The sequence below is a fragment of the Phoca vitulina genome, unplaced genomic scaffold, assembly GCF_004348235.1.
Source record: "Phoca vitulina isolate PV1807 unplaced genomic scaffold, GSC_HSeal_1.0 scaffold64, whole genome shotgun sequence".
NCBI lineage: Eukaryota > Metazoa > Chordata > Mammalia > Carnivora > Phocidae > Phoca > Phoca vitulina.
Window position 1 is genome coordinate 3290165 of NW_022589767.1, and position 22988 is coordinate 3313152.

Consider the following 22988-nt stretch of genomic DNA (forward strand, 5'->3'; position numbering starts at 1 on the left):
ACTGCCTGCCAGTTCTAGCCTTTAAACGTAACCACTTTTTAACTTTGGTATTTATTCCTTCTAGACCTTTCCCCATATACATTATATACAAAATGATTTTTTAATTTAAGTAAAAGTAGTATAATAATACTCTACAAACTATGCAACTTACAGAATACCCACCAGATAGACTCAAGAATGAAAGACATTCTTGCATAAATTGTGGTACAGAAAACACCTTCCCATATAGCTTTCTTGAAAAAAATTATTTGAAATATTTTAATCACAGGAAGGTAAATCCATATTAAGAATATAAAATTATGCTGTATGTCTTTGGTATTAATAAATATGCATAAATACTCAAGTCCTAAGGAAAATCTTTGTCCTCAGGGTCATATGTGATCGATTGCATAGGCTCTGACAGTGGACTTAAATACTTTGTTAGGTTTCGGGTCTCCTTCAGAAGTGACTACTTTCTGAAAGAAACTTTAAAAGTAAATAATACCATTTTCTTGGTATTAAAAAATTAAAATTAAATTAAAATTAAATTAAAATTAAAAATTAAAATGAAAAAAATTTTTCTGGAGGAATTCCTCCTTAGGCGGGCCTCCTGAACACGTTCAGAAGTTTAATTTAAATTTCTTGAAAATATATTTAACATAAAATGACAGCAGCAGTGGGGTGCCTGGGTGGCTCAGTCTTGATTTCAGCTCAGGTCATGATCTCAGAGTTGTGAGATCCAGCCCCAGTGTCAGGATTTGCGCTCAGCGGGGAGTTTGTTTTTTCCCTCTACTCCTCCCTCTGCTTGCACATGTGCTCATGCTCTCTCTCTCTCTCTCAAAAAATAAATAAAAACAAAAACTTAAAACTGGCAGCAGCAGTTAACAGCAACAAAAACAGTTGAGTATTACATCTGTACTTTAGTAAAAGACTTAAATACAAAATAAATCATGTAGTAATGAGATTTTTTTTTTTTCTGTTTTTTTTTTCCTTAAAGTTTCTGTGAATATGTATTTGGGCAAATATGTGATTAATCAGTTTATATAGCAGTACAAATGATTAATAAAATAATTTCACTGAAATGTTAATAGTAGCAAGGTAACATTTTTGACAGATTATTAAAATTAACATGAAAGTAAATGTTTTAAAGAGTAATATTAAATGAGCACACATATACACTGCTGTTGAATGTAAAATTAGCAAAGCCTTTCTGAAAAATTGTCATTTAGATATTTGATAATTATTAGATAATTTAGATATAAATTAGCATTTAAATAAGAATCATTTAGACAAGAGCTTTAAAAATATATTCTGTCTTAGAAGTTACATCTATGTGAGTGCTACCCAAGGAAATAATCTGAAAGAACAATATTGTTAATTGCATTATTTGGCTATAGCAGTACATTGAGAAACACTGAACATTTCCACTGGGAAACAGAGTGTATAAATAATGATTCAGTATATTATACATACATCCATAAGCCATGGCATTGGATCTTTTATGACTTACAGATGTGTTTAGTTCAGAATTCTCAGAAAATTGTGTGGTTACAACATATTAAAAAATAACAACAACAAAAATCCCCACAGTTATACATACCCAGAAATGTCTTGGTCTGTGAATTCTAGGAGGGAAAAAGCTAACCTTCTAAAATTAAGAGTCTTTACCTCTGGGTATTGAGTTCAAAGGTCATTTTAGTTTTCATTATGATTTTCTGTATTTTCCAAATATATATTTTATAATCAGCTTGCCTTATTTTCTTTGCTGTTGGTGATCTCAGGGTCCTTTTATTTGTGGGTTTCTTGTAATATATGCGTGAGTTCCTTTTTAATACCATAATGTTACTTGATTTCTGTTTCATTTTTGCTTTCTTTTTTTTTTTTTTAGGCCAAGATAGCCAGGTTAACCAAACGCTTTGGAGCAGCCAAAGAAGATCTTAAGAAAAGACAAGAAGTAAGGATTTCTATTCTTGCATAATTAATATTTAGCTCTAGGTGGTAATCTTAGGAAGTGGTGAGTTAGGAAGAAAGTCTTCCTTTATTACAGGTCTGAAATTTGCTTTCATACTGTGTACTTCTTCTGTGTTCTTCCTGGAGCTGCAGCTCTAGAATTAATTATTAACCCTTTTCTAATCCTCAGTTAGTGTTTTCCATATACCAGTACTTATATTAATCTATTTTATGGCATTCTGGAAGTTATATTTTCATTTCATTTTTAAAATTACCTTTTTGGGATTTGTCTTACCATGTTTTTTTCTTTTTAAATTCTTGCCAGTGTCTTAGTCTAGTCTCTTATTTCCTCCAAAGTATGTTAGTGTTCCATTACCTGGAGTAGCCCTCTTCTCTTCTTTGCTTCCCTGATATAATTAAGTCCAAACATGGTAGCATAACATAAACTACAATGTATAGTCTCCCTTTTGCTTTTGTTGTTTCCTTAGTTACTCTGTAATACATATTTTTAATATAGCACTTGTATATTGCATTATAGTTTTTAGTTTAATTTCTTTCATTTCCTCTTGACTTTTTTTCTATTTAGGCAAGTTACATTTCTTTGTCTTGAGAGCTCCATTGTCTGGCACTTACTAATTGCCAATAACAATTATTTTAGTAATAATCATTATTACCATTGGATTTTTCTGTTTTCATTCATTTTGACATCTTCTTTACTTGACTTTAAATAAAGTTATTTTGAAATAATTATAGATGTACAGGAAGTTGCAACAGTAGTACATAGGCTCCTGTGAACTTTTCACCTAGCTTTCCCCAGTGGTGAAATCTTATATAACTGCCGTATTGTATTAAAATCAAGATACTGATAAATTCTGTTAAGTAGGCTGTAGACCTTACCACTTCTCACCAGATTTTATATGAATTCATTATGTGTATATGAGTGTGCACACATGCGCAGTTCTATGCAATTTGATCCCATGTATGGATTTATGTAACCTCCACCACATTCAAGATCTAGAACTGTTCCATTTCATTACTATGAAGGGACTCCCTCAGTGCTGCCTTTTTACAGTTTAAACCTACCTTATTTCCCCCCACATCCACCTACTCCTATCCCCTGGCAACTGCTAATCTGTTCTCCATCTTTGTATTGTTTTTACTTAACTTTTAAAGCTCTGGTTGCTCTCTTTTCATGAGCAACTGATAGGTTTTTTTGGGGTTGTTTTTTTTTTTTTTTTGAAGATTTTATTTATTTATTTGACAGAGTGATAGAGAGCACAAGTAGGCATAGCAGCAGGCAGAGGGAGAGGGAGAAACAGGTCTCTGCCAAGTGGGGAGCCCGACGTGGGGCTCGATCCCAGGACCCAGGCTCCCCGCAACTGATAGTTTTTATCTTTGTTCTACACAGACTAATCTTATCAAACCTTCTTTTGGCCATTCCCAAAGGTTTTTTTATTATAGTCTTCTTCAATTATATAATTTCCTGATTCTGAACACTTTTCCAGCTTTGTTTTTTTTTTTTTTAAGATTTTATTTATTTATTTGACAGACAGCGAGAGAGGGAACACAAGCAGGGGGAGTGGGTAGAGGGAGAAGCAGGCTTCCCACCTAGCAGGGAGCCCCATTCAGGACTCGATCCCAGGACCCTGGGACCATATGACCTGAGCTGAAGGCAGATGCTTAACAACGGAGCCACCCAAGCCGCCCCCATTTGTTTGTCATAATATAAAAATTGTGGTATTTTATTTCTTAGATTAGAAAATTGATGTAAACTTTTTTTTTTAAAGCTTTTATTTATTTATTTGACAGACAGTAGCGCACAAGCAGGGGGAGCGGGAGAGGGAGAAGCAGGCTCCCCGCAGAGCAGGGAGCCCGATGTGGGGCTTGATCCTAGGATGCTGGGATCATGACCTGAGCCAAGGGCAGACACTTAAGCGACTGAGCCACCTAGGTGCCCCGATGGAAACCTTTTTTATTTGCTGTGCTTGAACCAAAGAAAGGGCTTTGCAATTTTTCCTTTGTTTTTGTACAGTGTGAATTTCCACTTTTATCCTTATGTTTGAACCAAGCAGCATGCTGCCCCACCATATACTTTCCAGTGTTTATGTATGTCTGTTTTGTTTTCAAAACTAATTCTAGTTCTTGTTTATTTATTCAAAAGTGACAGAGACAGAGACAGAGACAAACTTTAAGGAATGAAGATGAAAATAGTACAATCCCTGAAGGGTTTGTTATGGATAGCTATAAGTATTATGGAAACAATAAATACTGTATGATTCCTAAAGATTAGAAAAGATTAATTTGAACAATTAGGGTATGTGGTGCTTGAAGAAAAATATTCAGGTGGTCTTCAAGCTTTCAAATTTTGTTCCATCCTTAATTAGCTTTTGGGTAAGGCCACCTTTACATGCCCAAACTGGGACATCTTTCTACCCATTCTTGTTAATATTTTCTTTTTGTGAGAGAGATTTCTAGAAATCTCAAGAATTTGTTCATTAATGTCCTAATTCCCCTTAATTACAGTATCCAATATAATTTTACATCAGTGTCATGCTAGGTTTTAAAAACAGGAGAGATATAGAATGAAAGTTTAAAACTTTAGTTCTCCCCCCTTATTAAAATAAATAAGGAAACAATAATAATGCTTTTCTTCTATTTAGATTTGCTCCTTGATCCTCTGATATTAACCAGTTAAAAACAAACCCCACCATGCAGGTTTGTCTTAAAACATTTTCTATTTTAATTTTTAAGAGAGCACAAAACCCTCATAGGCAGTTTGCTATTAAGTCCACATTTATAATCTAGTCTGTTACTGCCTTATGACTGATATCTCTAACTTATATCCTTTCTAGTTCTTACTATAAAAGAAATGTAAAGATATTTCTTAACTTTTCTGAAAAATCAATGATGTAGTTGAGTAAAATTTTAGATTACATTCTACATTTTAATTTTTTAAATTAAATTCTTAAAATTGTTTTAATTGTGCTACAAACACATAACCTAAAATGTATCATTTTTAACTTCACAATTCAGAAGTATTAACTATATTAACACTGCGTAATAGATCTTTAGGTGTTTTTCATCTTGCAAAACTGAAGCTCCACTACCATCGAACATCTCCCATTTCCTCTCCCCTCAGCACTTAGCTACTTTTTGTTTCTATGATTTGACTACTCTAGATATCTCGTAAGTGAAATCATATAGTATTTGGGTTTTGTTTGGTTTTTTGTTTTTGTTTTTGATGACTGGTTCATCTGTATTATAGCATGTAACAAGATTTCCTTTTCAAGGGTGAATAATATCCACTGTATGTATGTGTATATATATATACATATATATATATATATACATATATATGTATACATATATATATGTGTATATATAGTATATACTGCATTTTCATTCATTCATTTATTGATGGATATTTGGGCTGCTTTCATCTTCTGGCTTTTGTGAATAATGCTACAGTGAACATTTGTGTGCAGATAACTCTTTAAGATCCTGGTTTCAAGTCTTTTGGATATCTATCCAAAAGTGAAATTGCTGGATCATTTGGTAATTCTGGTTTTAGTTTTTTGAGGAGTTTCCATACTATTTTCTAAAGAGGTCGCACAGGGTTCCAATTTCTTCACATTCTTGCCAACACTTGTTATTTTCTATTTTGTGATAGTGGCCATGCTAATGGATGTGAGGTGGCATTGCATTGTGGTTTTGATTTGAATTTCTCTAACAAATAGTGATGTTGAGCATTTTTTCATATGTTTGTTGACTGTTTTGCATATCTTTGGCAGAGTGTCTGTTTAGGTCCTTTGCCCATTTTTTAATCAGGTTGCTTGTTTTTTAATTGTTAAGTTGTGGGCCCTTTATGATATTCTGGATGGATATTAACCCCTTATCAGATATATGATTTGCAGCTATTTTCTCCTGTTCCGTAGGTTTCTTTTTCATTCTGTTCATTGTTTCCTTTGATGTGCAGAGGTTTTTAAGTTTGATGTAACCTCCTTTGTTTTGCTTCTGTTGCCTGTGCTTTGGATGGCATATCCAAGAAATCCTTGCAAAATTCATGTCATGAAACTTTCCTCTTATATTTTCTTCTAGGAATTTTTAGTTTTGGTGTTATATTTAAGTCTTCGATTTATTTTGAATTAATTTTTGTATATGGTGTAAAGGCCCAGCTTTATTCTTTTGTGTTTGGATATCCAGTTTTCATACCATTTGTTGAAAGACTGTCTTTTCCCCATTGTGTAGCCTTGGCATCCTTGTTGAAGACTGATTGACCATATATGTGAGAGTTTATTTCTGGGCTGTCTATTCTGTTCTGTTGGTCTATGTGCCTGTCTTTATGCCAGCACCACACTGTTTTGATTTACTGTATCTTTGTAACATGTTTTGAAATCAGGAAGTATGAAGCCTCCAACTTTGTTCTTCTGTTCCAGGATTGTTTTGGCAATTCAGGGGCCCAGGAATTTCCATATGGATTATAGAATGCTTTTCTCTATTTCTGCAAAAAATGACAGTGGATTTTGATAGAAATTCCATGGAAGCTTTTGATCACTTTGGGTAGTATGGACATTTGAACAATATTAAGTGTTCCAGTCCACGAACATGGAATATCTCCATTTATTTGTGTCTTTTGTTTCATTTCACAGTGTTTGTAGTTTTCAATGTAAAGGTCTTTTGCCTTCTTGGTTAAGTTTACTTCTAAATATTTTATTCTCTCTAATGATATTATAATGGGATTATTTTCTTAATTTCTCTCTCAGATTGTTTATTGTTGGTATCTAGAAATATGATTAATGTTTGCTTAGGGATGATGATGATGATGATGATTTTTAATCCTGCACCATTGCTGACTTCATTTGTTTGAATTCTTTTTTTTTTTGTGGACTCTTGAGAGCTTTTTTTTTTTTTAAAGATTTTATTTATTTATTTGAGAGAGAGAGAATGAGAGAGAACACATGAGAGGGGGGAGGGTCAGAGGGAGAAGCAGACTCCCTGCCGAGCAGGGAGCCCGATGTGGGACTCGATCCAGGGACTCCAGGATCATGACCTGAGCCGAAGGCAGTCGCTTAACCAACTGAGCCACCCAGGCGCCCTCTTGAGAGCTTTCTGACTATAAGATCATGTCATCTGCAAACAGAAAATTTCTCTTCTTCCTTTCTAGTATGGCTGCCTTTTATTTCTTTTTCTTGTTTAATTGCTCTGGTGAGATACTTCCAGTACCATGTTGAACAGAAGTTGGTGAGTGTGGGCATCCTTGCCTTGTTCTTGATCTTAGAGGTAAAGCTTTATTGATTCACCATTGAGTATGAGGTTAGCTGTGGGCTTTTGACATACAATTTTGTTTTTTTTTTTTATGTTGAGGTAATTTCCTTCCATTCCTAATTTGTTGAGTGTTTTTTTTATCATGAAAGGGTGTTGAATTATATGAAATGCTTTTTCTACAACAATTGAGAAGATCATGTAGTTTTTTTCCCCTTCGTTTTGTTAATGTGTTTGATTGATTGATTTATACATTGATTGATTTTCATGTCAAGCTCTCCTTGCGTTCCAGGGATAAATCTCACCTGGTCATGTTGTATAATTCTTTCAGTGTGCTGGTGAATTTGGTTTGCTAATATTTCGTTGAGGATTTTTGTATCTATGTTCATCAGGGATATTAGGCTGTAGTTTTCTTTTATTGTGGTGTCTGGTTTTGGTATCAGGATATACTGGCTTCATAAAATGTGTTTGAAAGTTTTTCCTCCTCATCAGTTGTTTGGAAGAGTTGGAAGACTGTTGTTAATTCTTCTTTAAGTGTCTGGTAGAATTCTGCGTTGAAGCCATCTGGTCCTTGGTGTTTTTTGTTATTAGAATGTTTTTGATTACTGATTCAATCTCACTACTTGTATAGATCTTGTTCAAATTTTTATTTTCTTCTTGATTCACTCTTGGTTGTATATTTCTGGAAAGCTGTCCATTTTTTCTAGGTTATCCAATTTGTTGCCTTATAATTGTTTATGGTAGTCTTTTGTGATCCCTTTTTTATTCTGTGGCATCAGTTGTAATGCCTCCTCTTCCATTTATTTTATTTATTTATGTCTTCTTTGTTTTTTCACAGGTAATCTAGGTAAAGTTTTGCCAATTTGTTGATCCTTTAAAAGGCCAACTCTTAGTTGATCTTTTTTTTCCTATTGACTTTGTTTCTCTGTTTTATTTCTGCTATAATCTTTATTATTTCCTTCCCTCTCCTGAGCTTACTTTTTCTTTTTTCTAGTCCTTTGAAGTGTAAAGTTAGGTTGTTGATTTGAGATCTTCCTTCTTTTTTAATGGAAGCATTTACCACTATAAATTTTCCTCTTAGTACTACATTTGCTGCCTAAATTTTCCCATAAATTTCGTATGTTGTGTTTTTGTTTTTATTTGTCTTAAGATATTTTCTAATATCTCTTGTGATTTCTTCTTTTATCCATTAGATTTTATAAGTGTGTTTTAATTTCTACATATATGTGACTTTTCCATTTTTCCTTCTGCTGTTGATTTCTACTTTTGGTCTATTGTGGTTGGTAAAGATACTTGGTATGAATTTCATCTTTATAAATTTGGTAAGGCTCATTTTGTGACCTAATATGTGATCTATCCTGGAGAATGTTCTGTGTGCACTTGAGAAAAATTTGTATTTTTCTGCTGTTGGGTAAAAATTTCTACAAACATCTGGTCCATTTGGTCTTTGGTATTAGTTCAGTTTTGCTATTTCCTTATTGAATTTTTCTCTGGATCATCTACCTATTATATAGAATGATGGACTGAAGACTCCTACACTGTGTTGGCTGTCTGTTTCTTTTTCAATTCTGTCAATATTCCATCATTTGGTGGCTTTGATGTTATGTGCATATAAATGTATAAATATTTTATTTGGTCAGTTGATGCTTTTGTCATTATATAATGTCCTTTTTGTCTCTTGTGACAGTTTTTTACTTCAGCTCTATTTTGTCTTATTTATAAGTATGGTCACTCCTTCTCCCTTTTGGTTACCATTTGAATGGAGTATCTTTTCTCATCCTTATAATTTTGGCCTGTGTGTGTCTTTAGATCTAAAGTGTGTTCATTGTAAACAGCCTGTAACAGGATCTTGTTTTATTCATTAAGCGAATGTAGGTATTTCTATGAGAATTTAATCCATTGGGATTTAAAGTAATTTCTGTAGGGAGGGACTAATCATTAGCATTTTGTTAATTATTACCTATTTGTCTTGGAGCTGTTTTGTCTTTTTCTTTTTATGCTTGCTTGCTTCCTGTGTATTTATTTATTTATTTATTGTAGTGACAATCATTAATTCCTTTCTTATTTCCTTTTGTGTATCTTCTATAGGTATTGTATCTGTGGTTACCATGGGGATTATGTAAACTGTTTTAAACTGGTAACAACTTAACTTCAATCACATTTAAGAACCTCACTCTTTATACCTTGCTCCCACAACTTGGTTGTTATTAGTTTTATGATATCTTTTTACATTCTGTATCCTTTAACATAAATTTACAGTTATTTTTATGCTTAAATTGTATACAATTAAATGTGATTTAATGCACCCACTTTATAGTAATGCAGGATTCTGTATTTGTTTGTGTATTTACCTTTACCAGAGAGCATTTCATCTGTTTGTATGCTTTCAAGTTGCCATCTTGTATCCTTTCATTTTCACTTGATTGACTCGTTTTAGCAATTTTTTTTTTGTATTGTATTGCAGATCTAATAGTGATAAACTTCCCCAGCTTTTTTGTTATCTAGGAAAATCTTAATTTTGCCTTCATTTTTGAATAAAAGTTTGCTGGATATAGTTATTTTTGCTTGGTAGTTTTCTCGTTCTGTACTTAGAATCTATCATCCCACTCCCTTGTAGCCTTCTAGGTATCTGCTGAGAAAACTACTGATAATCTTGTGGGAGCTACCTTGAATGTAATGGGTTGCTTTTCTCTTGTTACTTTCAGAATTCTTTATCTGTGACTTTTGACACCTTGTCTGTGCTTTTCAGTATAGATCTCTTGAGTTATTCTAGTTGGAGGTTTCCAAGCGTTTTGAATTTGAGAACCCTCAAATTTGGGGAGTTTGGGGCCATTATTTGCAGAGGCTTTCTGCTCATTTTCTCTCTCTTCTATTCTTAGATTCTCATATTCATGTATTGGTCTTTTCAGTGGTGCCTCATAAATCCCTTGGGCTCTGTTCACTTTTTTCCTTCTTTTTTCTTTTGCTCCTATAACTTGATAATTTCAAATGATTTGTCATCAAGTCCACTAAGTATTCTGCTTGATACAGTCTGGTGTTGATCCCATGTAGTGAATTTTTCAATTCATTTATTCTTAAGATCCAGAATTCCTTTGGTTCTATTTTAGAGCCTCTATTTCTTTGTTAATATTTTTATTTCTTCACGCACAATTTTTCTAATTTCATTTAGTTTTCTTTCTGTGTTCTCTTTTACCTCATCAAACATCTTGATGTTGGTTATTTTGAATTCTTTAATGGGTAATTCACAGATCCCCATTTCTTTAGGGTCAATTTCTGGAGATTTATTTCTTTGTTGGGGCTGTATTTCCCTGTTTCCTTGTATGTTTAGTTTTCTTATGTTGAAATTTGGGCATTTGAAAAAACAACCACCTTTCCCTATCTTTTCACAGTATCTTTGTACAGAGTAAGACCTTTACTATTCAGTTCAGGTATATACTCTGGGAACCTCTCAAACCTTTTCTAGAAATGCATTTTCTCTGAGCTTGTGTGTATAATCTTTTATCTGAAGAGGCCTGTCTCTTTGTACTCAGAAGTTCCCCACTGACATCTGTCTTCCATATTACAGTTTTGGTTTTATAAACCATGCTTTTGGAGGTCTCCCTGCTGTCTGTGTTAGTATGATTTTTCTGGTGCTGAACCAAGCTAATAGGCTTACCTTTGTTCTCATCTGGCCCCTAGATATTCAACATGTGCTACTTCCTCCAAGTCAGGTGAGACAGAAACCAGTGCCTTGGACAGCCCCCTGAAAAGCCAGAATATTGCATGAAAGTTCCACTCTTCTCTTTCCTTTTTGAAGGAGAAGCCACAGTGAGGAATTTTGATTGTGCCTTACTGTATCAGGAGGGGTTTAGGATATGGTGGATAAGTGCAACAGACTTTCCTACCCATTACAAAAAACCTCTTCTTTGCCTTGCTGTTGCTTGGGGTCCTATAACCTCTTGACTGGCTTCTGGAATTCTGACAAAGGAAATTTGATCCATCCCATGAGTGATGAGGGTGTTGGTCTTCCTATTCTGCCATCTGCTGGTGTCACCACACTGTAGTACTTAAGGTCTTCCATCCAGTGACCATACCATGTTCTAAACCAGTTTTATTTGTTTATTTATTATGCTTTTACTCCTTCTTTTTCTGTTTTTCTCCCTGAAATGTTCTTTATCTTCATCTTAGCTATTTTGAATGTACTAACCTATATGAAGATGCATTTTCCTCAAAAACTTTTTTTTTTTTTTTAAAGATTTTATTTATTTATTTGACAGACAGACAGATAGCAAGAGCAGGAACACAAGCAGGGCGAGTGGGAGAGGGAGAAGCAGGCTTCCCGCCGAACAGGGAGCCCGATGTGGGACTCGATCCCAGGACCCTGGGATCATGACCTGAGCTGAAGGCAGACGCTTAACGACTGAGCCACCCAGGCGCCCTCCTCAAAAACTTTTTAAAAAACTTTTTCCGTTGGCACTGCACTGTTACTTTAATTTGCTTTTCTATTTGTTTCATATGTTTTTCTCTACAGGCAGATTTTAAGCACCTTTAGAGCAATTCATTGTAATTTTGTCTCTTCTCTACATGTGTAACTAGTATAATGCTCTACTTCTTGGTTAAAATTATTCTTTTATCCTATAAAAAGCGTCAAGATTTGTTGATTGAAAAGAGTGATTAGTAGCATCTACTTGATGTGATCTTAAGCACCTACCACCTTTGTTTTAATATTTATTATTATATTAATTAAATCTTGAGCAGAATTATTTATATTTCTTAATTTAAGAAATAAATGATGATAGAGTAATTATTGACTGAGGCCCAAGTAATGGTAATTAATATGTATAAGAATCCCATTTCTATATTCCCTGTTTTTTGGGGGGAAAAGGCTGAAATTAGTTGATACTTAAGTAAGTTTAGAATTGAGATATCCCTTTATGATGTTATAAGTCACATAGTGGCAGGTAGTTATTTTTTAAGCAATAATTGAAAAAATAATTTTGATTTGAGAATTTTGATTTGTGACCTTAGGCACCACTTTGTTGGTAATCAACTATTTCTGGGAAAGAATAAATATGTACTTTTTTGAGTTTCTCTTGGTAATTTGGTGCCTGCTATGTGTGGTATGTAGTAGGCATTCACTTGATATTGAATGAGTATGTCTAGTTATTCTTTAGATTCATATTAATATTTATTAAACCCTTACAGCATGTAAACCATTTTCACATTCTTTATTCATCTTAAAAAACTGAGGTATAGGAATTATTATATTAATCTTTCACATAGTAAGCAGTTGTTGCAATGGATTAAGTAATTTGTTTAAGTGGCAATGCCAAGATTCAAATTCTTTTCTCATCTAGTCGTATTTTCTGGAAGTAAAGAGATAATATATTGAGAAAACATTTAAGGTTTTATTTTTTTTATAGTATTGGTTTCAGGTGTGCAACATAGTAATTCAACATTCAGATACGTTTGAAATGATCACAATAGGTCGAGGTAATGTCTCATTTTACCTGGGTATTTTTTCTCCCCCAGAATCCACCGAACCCACCAGTATCACCAGGGAAGTCTGTAGTTGATGTCAACAGCAATAATAACAATGTGCCGTACAGGTGAGAATTGTAAACAGTCTGTTTGTCAAGTTTTTAAATAACAGAACAAGGTTCTGATTTTATTTTACAGGAAAATTTTGCAATGTATTCCTATTTGCTTATGTAGAGATAAGTGGTATACTGGATTTAGATTTTCTTCTTTTTTGTTTTGTTGTAATTGCTCATTTGTGGTTACTGGTTTTGCTAATTAATTTTGAGGCTTGCTTTGGTCACTGAAGACTTCTTTAACCACTTGTACTAAATAGTATTCTTTCAAAGTAATAGAGAAATGCTTTGATCAAGGGTGATAAAAACTAATGTCTACAGATACTAGGATGTACGTTTGGCTTTTTGTTAAAGTGTTGAGGACATTAGAATATAAGAGAAAGACCCTTCCTTAATTCCATAGACCCTGGCATGCCGAAGTCTGTGTGCCGTCGTTACCTCTGCAGTCATTTGCACTTTAGTGCTACGGTACCCAGGTCTTGCCATGCTTTCCCCTATCGGCCACTGCTTTCTCTGTTCATTAATTGATGTCCTCCTGAATGGCATTTTCATTGACTGTTTGTGTGTATATATATATTTTGTAGAAATGCAGGCACAGTGAGACAGATGCTGGAGTCTAAAAGGAATGTAAGTGAGAGTGCACCACCAACCTTTCCAACCCCTGTGAATACAGGTAATATTTTTTTAATTTTTTAAAGAAAACTCATTTTCTTAGGAATTGAAGGCTTTGGTTCTCCTTAATTACATCTTTTTGAAATTGAAATGATCTAAGGGAATGAGGTATTTATCTGAAATTAAATAAGTACAAAAATTTATTAAAAAATCAGGATTATAGATATGAATACAAATATAGAAATTCAAGTCTAGTGATTCTCACATTTTCTGGTTTCTGTATCCTGGTATAATCTTATAATAATAATGTAAATGTGGCTTATGTTAATTGATTTTTACTGTAGTAGAAATTAAAACAAAAATTTTTATTTTTTTTATTTTTTTATTTTTTTAAAGGTTTTATTTATTTATTTGCGAGAGAGTGAGAGAGAGAGCCCAAGAGGGGGTAGGGTCAGAGGGAGAAGCAGACTCCCTGCTGAGCAGGGAACCCGACGTGGGACTTGATCCCAGGACTCCAGGATCATGACCTGAGCCGGAGGCAGTCGCTTAACCAACTGAGCCACCCAGGCACCAAAACATAAAAATTTTTAAATGTCTATTTAAAAATAATAACAAACCTATATCATGTAACACAAATAACATGTTTTAATGAAAAATAACTTTTTCAAGCTTAAAACAATTAGTGAGAAGAGTTATTATTTACAGTTTTACAAATTCTCTTACACTTAAAACATTAAGACAGTTGAAGATAGCTAGATTCTTATATCTATCTCTGCATTCAGTCTATTGCAGTTTGTTGTTTTGATTGAAATATGTGAAGAAAATTCAGCCTCATAAAAATAGATAGTTGCAAAAGGGCTAGCCCTTTTAGAGTATTTGTGGATATTTTTCTTTGACACAGGCAGCAGTTTTTTAAAGGTTAGTTGAAAAATGGAATGTGAAACCATAACAATGGATTTTTCTGACTTTTTCATTAAAATCCATTTGTCTGGGGGCACCTGGGTACTGTAGTCAGTTAAGCGTCTGACTCTTGGTTTTGGTCGGACTCCATGCCCAGTGTGGAGTCTGCTTGGGATTCTCTCTCCCATCTCTGGCTGCCCCGCCCCCGCCGGCCCCCATTCTTTAAAAAAAAAAAATCCATTTGTCTGTCTTGTACTTGGTTGGATCTTTTGCTAATATCATTCATCAATCATTTGGAAAATATTCACTGAGTTATGTAAGACTTCAATTGTTGACATATCTCATTAATAAACTTTAAAAAAATCACATTTATTTATTTCACTGTCGATTGGTGTCAGAAAAGTGTTTGAAGATTTGGGAAGTTGTCATGCTCTCAGTGGCATATACAAGTTTTTCCAAAGTTCTAATTTTTGTTTTCAAACTCAAATGTATCATTGCCAATAAACTCAGTAAACTGTACCATTGCAGTTATTTTCTTTGAACTGACTGCCAAGGTTTATTTTCAAGAAAAGATTAGTCAAATACCCAAATGTGAATAATCACAGTATGTTTATAAATCGTTCTTTCAAGTAAAAATGGTCTTCCATGAAAAAGGCTGTTAGCTTTATAACTTAGACAATAATAATATAAGCTCTTTTCCGTGAGCCAGCCATGCTACTTCGGCATGCAGTGGTAATGCTTACTGTGTATTTCCTATTTCTTCACACAGCATATTCAGAAGACCTGTATTCAAGGGTTGAGATTTAATAAAATAAATCGTTCTTACTACAAAATCATGGACATTCTTCAGTGAAGCTCACTTCGTCTTTTACTGTAAATATGTGGTGGTAAAGAATGCAGTGAGAGTTAGGGTACCACTCACTGCCTTGAGTTTTGTGCTGAGGCATCAAGTTTTACTCACCATCGCTTTTGTTCTATCAGTGCAAATATTTACATGGTGAAAAAGTCAAGTAGTGTCTTATTATTGTTATAAAAATAGTTTTGACATTGCCAACTCCCTGAGAGGGTCTCTGTAACCCCAGGTGTCGTGTCCGTCCCCCCCCCCGCCCCCGGATAACACGGAAGATTGGCTGCTCTGGTGTGACTTCGAGTTTGGAAAGAGTACAGATCAGTGAGAAAGACACTTGGTCATCAGTTTGAAACCCATTTAATTGAGAATAAACAAATAGTTAAACCAAAATTATTGTAAAATGCCAGTGACCAGCATTTTGATTTTTTCTGGTCTTTGGTATCAGTTCCTTATTTCTTAATTCATCTCCCATCTTTACTCTTTTATTTCCCAAATCCTATAATGTCACTAGAGTGTCAGTAGAGGGAGCCTCCCCATACTAGCTCCTGCCAGGTAATTCAGTAAAACTTGATCCACAGATAGAGGTTTCACACATGGTCCAAGTGATAAAATACCATGACCAAGCTTATTTTATTCATTAATAGTGATGACTCTTGGGCACTTGGGTGGCTCAGTCGGTTAAGCAACTGCCTTCGGCTCAGGTCATGATCCCAGAGCCCTGGGATTGAGTCCCACATGGGGCTCCCTGCTCAGCGGGGAACTTGCTTCTCCCTCACCCTCTCCCTCTGTGTATGCTCTCTTTCTCTCTCAAATAAATAGATAAAATCTTCTAAAAAAATAGTGATGACTCTTAACTAGATTGTCTGTTTGAGTTTATATATTGTCAGTGTCCTAGGCATTTATGTTTTTACTGCAGTTTCAAAAATATCTGTACAATTTTACCAAGTTTTCAGTGTTTTTCAGTCATTTTTCCAGTTACTCTGAAGTGATGATAATAATTTTCAGACACTGTTTTGATACTGAGATAGCAGTCTTCCATATTAATCATAAGCTGTGTGCCAAACATAGATGCAAAAATGCTTCTATAAATTTAATTCCAAGAATTTCCAGAACTTAAATCTGGAAGAAACTTTATTATAAAAGACTTTACTGTATCTACTGCAGTTCATTAAATTTTATCGTGTTGTATTATGCTAGCTGATAAATGAAGACAGCCATTTAAACTGAGACTTCTTTTTTCTTTTTATAGTATCTTCAGCCAGTCTTGTCACTCCTCCAACAGTTGTCAGTAGTCAACCTAAATTGCAGACTCCAGTGACTTCTGGTTCTCTGACAGCAACGTCAGTTCTTCCTGCACCCAACACAGCTACAGTAGTTGCGACTACTCAGGTGCCTAGTGGAAATCCCCAACCTACAATCTCTTTACAACCTTTACCAGTGATTTTGCACGTACCTGTTGCGGTATCCTCCCAGCCTCAACTCCTACAGAGCCATCCAGGGACTTTAGTGACCAATCAACCATCTGGCAACGTTGAGTTCATTTCTGTACAAAGCCCACCTACAGTGAGTGGTCTTACCAAAAATCCAGTATCCTTGCCAGCCTTGCCAAACCCTACTAAACCAAACAATGTTCCTTCTGTGGCCAGTCCTAGTATTCAAAGGAACTCTCCTGCCAGTGCTGCACCATTAGGAACAACGCTTGCTGTACAGGCTGTTCCAACAGCACACTCTATTGTACAAGCCACAAGGACTTCTTTACCTACAGTAGGCCCATCAGGACTGTATAGTCCATCAAATAATCGAGGTCCTATACAGATGAAAATTCCAATTTCTGCTTTTAGTACTTCATCTCCTGCAGAACAGAGCACTGCTACCCCAAGAATTGGTAAGTCACTGTGTAGGCTTAATAATAGAAATATAGTAGTCATGTTAATGGCCTATTTAGGTAATTGAACATTTGTGTATGTTTGTGGAAGTGGCTATTTTTATTTGAAGAAGAAAGTAAATAGAATATCCTAGAGATGATTTTTAGTAAGTTTTTAATTACCTTAAGAAATAATGTTACGATGGTATTTGAGAGAGAGTTTATTTTGAATGAAAAGTTAGAATTTTAATTTAGCTTTTAGTAATTTTTCCTAATCTGGGTGAAATTTTTTAGGCTTTGAGGCAAGCATTATGAATTAAAGTATATCATTCTACATAATATATGCTTACAAGAGGAAATGACAAACCACGTATCTTCCCTACCATTTATTAAAATCCTTTGTCATTCATCACTCACATCTTCCAAATTGGAACAATTTAAAAAATAGGTTCTTCTCTCTCTGATTTACTATAAAATGTTTGTTTCTTGTTTTCTCTTTTATATATTTCCCCATGACGTATGATTATGTTTGTATATGTCTATACTTTCCAGTATTGCAAAAAGGAGAAATTGATTGTACCTGTATTTAAAATCTGTAAAATTGTATGTCTTCCTTGTTCTTAAGAAGCCTACATTTTGTATGCATTCTTAAACTTCCTCATTCTTCATTACTGGCTTCACATTTATTCCCACTGTTGTAAAGATAGGCGCAAAAGTGGGTAGGAATCGTGTAATAGTGAAATTGCTGCTGGTTTCTCTCTTATTGATATAGTAACTATGAAATAGAAGAAACAGATTCTAGAGTGTAAAATTTCATAAGTGAGATATATAAGCCTTTTGTTTTTTTAAATTTGTCATGTAGCCATTAGTAGTGTACTTACCCTCTGAGTATATTTTCTCATATAAAATAGTGCTTGTAGTATTTTATAAGGTTGTTGAGAGTAAATGAGTAGATGATCAAAATTATCAATCTCATACAAATTTACATCTGGGATACAAGAGGAAATCTGAAATTTTATATAAAAATGTAATTATTGATAGTATTTAAAATGTAAATGCTCGCATAGTATAATAACAATATTTGTTAGCCCTACGTGCTACCACAGTACTCTTAGACACTCTCATTCATGTTTGCAGCACTGAAAGATGCTTACTTTTCAGTGAATGAGCAAGATTTTGGGGGGTTACTTCATTTTTCTCTAATTTCTTTTTCTAATCCTTAGTATATTTTAATATGTCAGGTAGAAGGTGATTTCTCATAGACATTGTTTTATGTGATTTTTAGAGTTTTTCCTCCTTATGAAGTATTGAGCCTAAGTTGACACTTTTTAATTCATGGTCAGAAGATATATTCTTAAACATAGAACTTTTCCTGATAGACCATGGCTTGAAAAGAAATAAATAACTTAAAAGATTTTGCTTAGTTTTGTGAATGCTTATACCCTAAACACTTGTGCGGGTGTCAGGGTTATCATTTAATTATTTTGTTTTCTTAAAATTTTATGACCATTTGTTGACACAAAGGGTATATTTTTTCCCAAAATTAGCTAGCTAATGCACTCTATTAGTTATAGTGTTAGTCTGTTTTGTATTTATTTAATTACTTGACTGTTCTTAATTGTTTTTGTATGTAAAACTAATAGTTTTCACTATTTTTGCTGTGAGGAAAAATGAAATCATTTTTCATCTCTACATCATTCTACCTTTGCGATAATATACATTTATACTTAAAATTTTATATTTTAACATATATTTATTTAATACATTTTTATGTACTTTATTGTATAAATTAAGGAGATCTTCATTTCAAGTTCTGTTTATAGAGTGCTTACTTATTTTTGAAAGTAGATTATTGGATATGATAAGCTTTTTTGTATATTTTTCGTCATGCTAATTAGAATGAGATCTGATGAAATGATCTCATAATTTTAGAGGTGCCATAAATGATGTTACAGTAGGTATTTAGCTGTTTAGGCTTCCCAAAACCTAAGCTGAAACCATATGGCAAATTTTGACTGAATATGAAGGTTGAAGCCAACCTTTAGTACATTTGTAATATGATAAATCAGTTAGTTGTATAATTAAAACTTCTTGTTTTTTTAAAGATATTTTATTTATTTATTTGACAGAGACACAGCGAGAGAGGGAACACAAGCAGGGGGAGCGGGAGAGGGAGAAGCAGGCGAGGGAGAAGCAGGCTTCCCGCGGAGCAGGGAGCCCGATGCGGGGCTCGATCCCAGGACCCTGGGATCATTAATGACTGAGCCAGCCAGGCGCCACCTTTTTTTTTTTTTTTTTTTTTTAAGATTTATTTATTTATTTATTTATTTATTTATTTATTTGACACAGAGAGACACAGCGAGAGAGGGAACACAAGCAGGGGGAGTGGGAGAGGGAGAATAATTAAAACTTTTTAAGTCTTATACTTATGTAGGTATTATTGACTTAATGAGAACATAGGCTATCTAACTAGAATGCATGCGTTTGTATGTCTTTTATTATAGTTCATGTGTCCTCATAGAGTAAGTTAATATTTTCTGTTGACAGTAAAGTAAAAATCCTCCTAGAGACTTCTGGGAGATTTAGGGCCTAAATTATAATTTTTATTCATTCATGGGGAAGAGTTAAGATGCTGGAGAAGTAAGGGGACCCTATGCTTGCCTCATCTCTTGAGTACATTAGTAGTATCAAGCTAGGTAAATATCAAATCATTTTAAACGCCCAAGAAGTCAGTTTGAGGGAGCAAACTACAGAACTAGGGTAGAGAAACAGTTACATTGTGGTACATAGAAGCTGCAGAGAGTTGATTTGGGGGAGAAAAGAACTGTAGGAGGAGAGGGAGCCCTGATTATGGAGAGAGGAAAGGGAGAGAGAGAGAGAGAGAAAAGCAGTATACGGGGGATTACACTAGAAAAACTTTTCCCCAAAACTATTGACTGGGAAAAGGAGAGGGACTGACTACTGCAAGTTATTATAAGCAGTGGATCACAAAGTCTGAAGTTTTAGAAGGCCTTGCCATCACCACGTTCGTGCCTGGCAGGCTTAGTCGTGCTCCTGTGGGGAAGGAGGACAGAGACCTGGGAGTGGGCAGCATGGTCTGAGGATCCCCTGGGTCGCACAGGGAGAAACAATTCCCTCTCTTGGAGTGCATTTGGGAGTGGTGGCACAGCCTGTCCAGGGACAAAAGAACTGGTGCTGCCTTGTTTCCTATCATAGGAATAAAGACACTGGCTTAGGGCAGCAAACTTTGGTGCTGGCTTTTTGCTGCACTTACCATAAACTCTGAACTGCTGCCTGGTTGTGCGACTGCTTTTCTGGGACAAAACAGCAAACAGCAAAAGCATGGCGAGACTGTCCCCCAGAGTATCAGTGTTGCTCCCTAAAACTTGGAGTTTTATCTCAGCCACGTGCCTGAGATAAAACACAGGAGTACTGTGCCCCCTGGCAGGCATACACTTGGGCACAGACAGGGTGAAGGCAGGAATCTGACAGAAACTGGGGACACAAGAAGGGTGATTGTTTGCTCTTCTATGAGGGCTTCCTCACAGAAGAGTGGCAGGGGTGAACTCACTCCCCTGCGCCGGTTCTAGGTACAAGAGAGGGGGCTGATGCCATTCCTCCCCCACTTCAGCACTGACCTACTAGAGTGAGCAAAATACCACCACCCAGTGGAGGCCAGAGCTGCTTACACCAAACCCTGCCCCCATGCACCCTGCAGGTGCATCTTCAGTAGGGCAAGTCTGCCTGAAGATCAGCACAGCACGCCACTCCCGCAGAAGACCAGCATGAACCCCACACAGCACCAAGTCTACTGAAGAGAGTGCTTTAAAGCTTCACCTCTAGGGGAAATAGAATCTAGCTGCCTTTTTTTTTTTTTTTTTTTAACCGCCTCTTAATATAGCCATTCCTCTCAGGATCAGGAATATAACAGGCTTTCCCAACAATCACAAAAATCAGTGACATGAAAAGAAGAGGGAAAAAAGATACTGGATTACAAATGTAGACTTAGGGAACTCATCGACTCCTTAAAGCATAGTAGCATTTGTATCATAGGAGTCCCAGAAGAAGAAGAGAGAGAAAAGGGGGCAGAAGACTTAGCCAAGCAAATTATAGCTGAAAACTTCTCTAATCTGGGGTAGGAAACTGACATCAAAGTCCAAGAAGCACAGAGAACTCCCATTAAATCCAAGAAAAGCTGACCATCGCCAAGGAATATTATAGTCAAATTCACAAATACAGGAAAGAATCCTGAAAGCAGCAAGGGAAAAAAGTCCTTAACCTACAAGGGAAGACAGATCAGATTCGCAACAGATCTGTCCACAGAAACTTGGCAGGCCAGAAGGGAGTGACACGATATATTCAGCATGCTGAATGGGCAAAATATGCAGCCAAGACTACTTTATCCAGCAAGGCTGTCATTCAGAATAGAAGGAGCAATAATGGGTTTCCCAGACAGACGAAAACTAAATGAGTTCGTGACCACTAAACCAGCACTGTAAGAAATATTAAAGGGGACTCTGAGTGGGGAAAAAAAGACCAAAAGCAACAAGGACTAGAAAGGCACAGAAACACCCACTTTACAGGTAACACAATGGCATTAAATTATATCTATCAGTAGTTACTCTGAATGTAAACGGACTAAATGCTCCAATCAAAAGACATAGGGTATCAGAATGGATAAAAAAAGACACATCTATATGCTGCAAGACATATCTATATGCTGCCTACAAGAGACTCATTTTAGACCTAAAAGCACCTCCAGATTGAAAGTGAGGGGATGCAGAACCATCTGTCATGCTAATGGATGTCAAAAGAAAGCTGGAGTAGCTGTACTTACATCAGACAAACTAAATTTTAAACCAAAGACTGTAACAAGCGATGAAGAAGGGCACTGTATCATAATTAAGGGGTCTATCCACCAAGAAGATCGAACAAAGGTAAATATTTATACCCCCAACTTGGGAACACCCAAATATATAAATCAACTAATAGCAAACATGAAGAAACTCATTGATGATAATACAGTAATAGTAGGGGACTTTAACGTCCCATTTACAGCAATGGATAGATCATTTAAGCAGAAAATCAACAAGGAAACAATGGCTTTGAATGACACACTGGACCAGATGGACTTAACAGATATATTCAGAACATTTCATCCTAAGGCAGCATACACATTCATTTTTCTTTTCTTAAGATTTTATTTATTTTTGTGAGAGAGAGTGTGCACGCATGAGCAGGGGAAGGGGCAAAGGGAAAGAGCAGAGGGAGAAGCAGACCTGCTGAGCAGGGACCCCTGACTCGGGACTTGCGCTTAACAGACTGAGCAACGCAGGTGCCCAGAATACACATTCTTTTTGAGTACACATGGGACTTTCTCCATCATAGGAATAAAGACACTGGCTTAGGGCAGCAAACTTTGGTGCTGGCTTTTTGCTGCACTTACCATAAACTCTGAACTGCTGCCTGGTTGTGCGACTGCTTTTCTGGGACAAAACAGCAAACAGCAAAAGCATGGCGAGACCGTCCCCCAGAGGATCAGTGTTGCTCCCTAAAACTTGGAGTTTTATCTCAGCCACGTGCCTGAGATAAAACACAGGAGAATAAATCATGTACTGGGTCATAAATCAGCCCTCAACAAGTACAAAAAGATTGAAATCATACCATGAATATTTTCAGATCACAACACTATGAAACTTGAACTCAACCATAAGAAAAATTTTGGAAAGGCCACAAATACATGGAGGTTAAAGAGCATTCTAAGGAATGAATGGGTTAACCAGCAAATTAAAGAAGAATTTAAAAAAATACATGGATGCAAATGCAAATGAAAATACAGCAGTCCAAAACCTTTGGAATGCAGCGAAGGCAGTCCTAAGAGGGAAGTATATTGCAGTACAGGCCTACCTCAAGAAGCAAGGAAAGGCTCAAATACACAAACTGACTTTACGTCTAAAGGAGCTAGAAAAAGAACAGCAAATAAAGCTTAAAGCCAGCA

General features: G+C 35.5%; 1 protein-coding gene across 8 annotated transcripts in view; it reads left to right on the forward strand.

The window, feature by feature from the left end:
• ATF7IP (activating transcription factor 7 interacting protein) overlaps window positions 1-22988 on the forward strand; it is a 125708-nt gene that overhangs the window by 74953 nt on the left and 27767 nt on the right. For all 8 annotated transcript variants that reach the window (XM_032391817.1, XM_032391815.1, XM_032391816.1 and 5 more), the window contains exons 6-9: window positions 1868-1933; window positions 12703-12779; window positions 13349-13437; window positions 16376-17011. In XM_032391817.1, the coding sequence (XP_032247708.1) occupies window positions 1868-1933; window positions 12703-12779; window positions 13349-13437; window positions 16376-17011 (868 nt within the window). The remainder of the gene's footprint in view (window positions 1-1867; window positions 1934-12702; window positions 12780-13348; window positions 13438-16375; window positions 17012-22988) is intronic.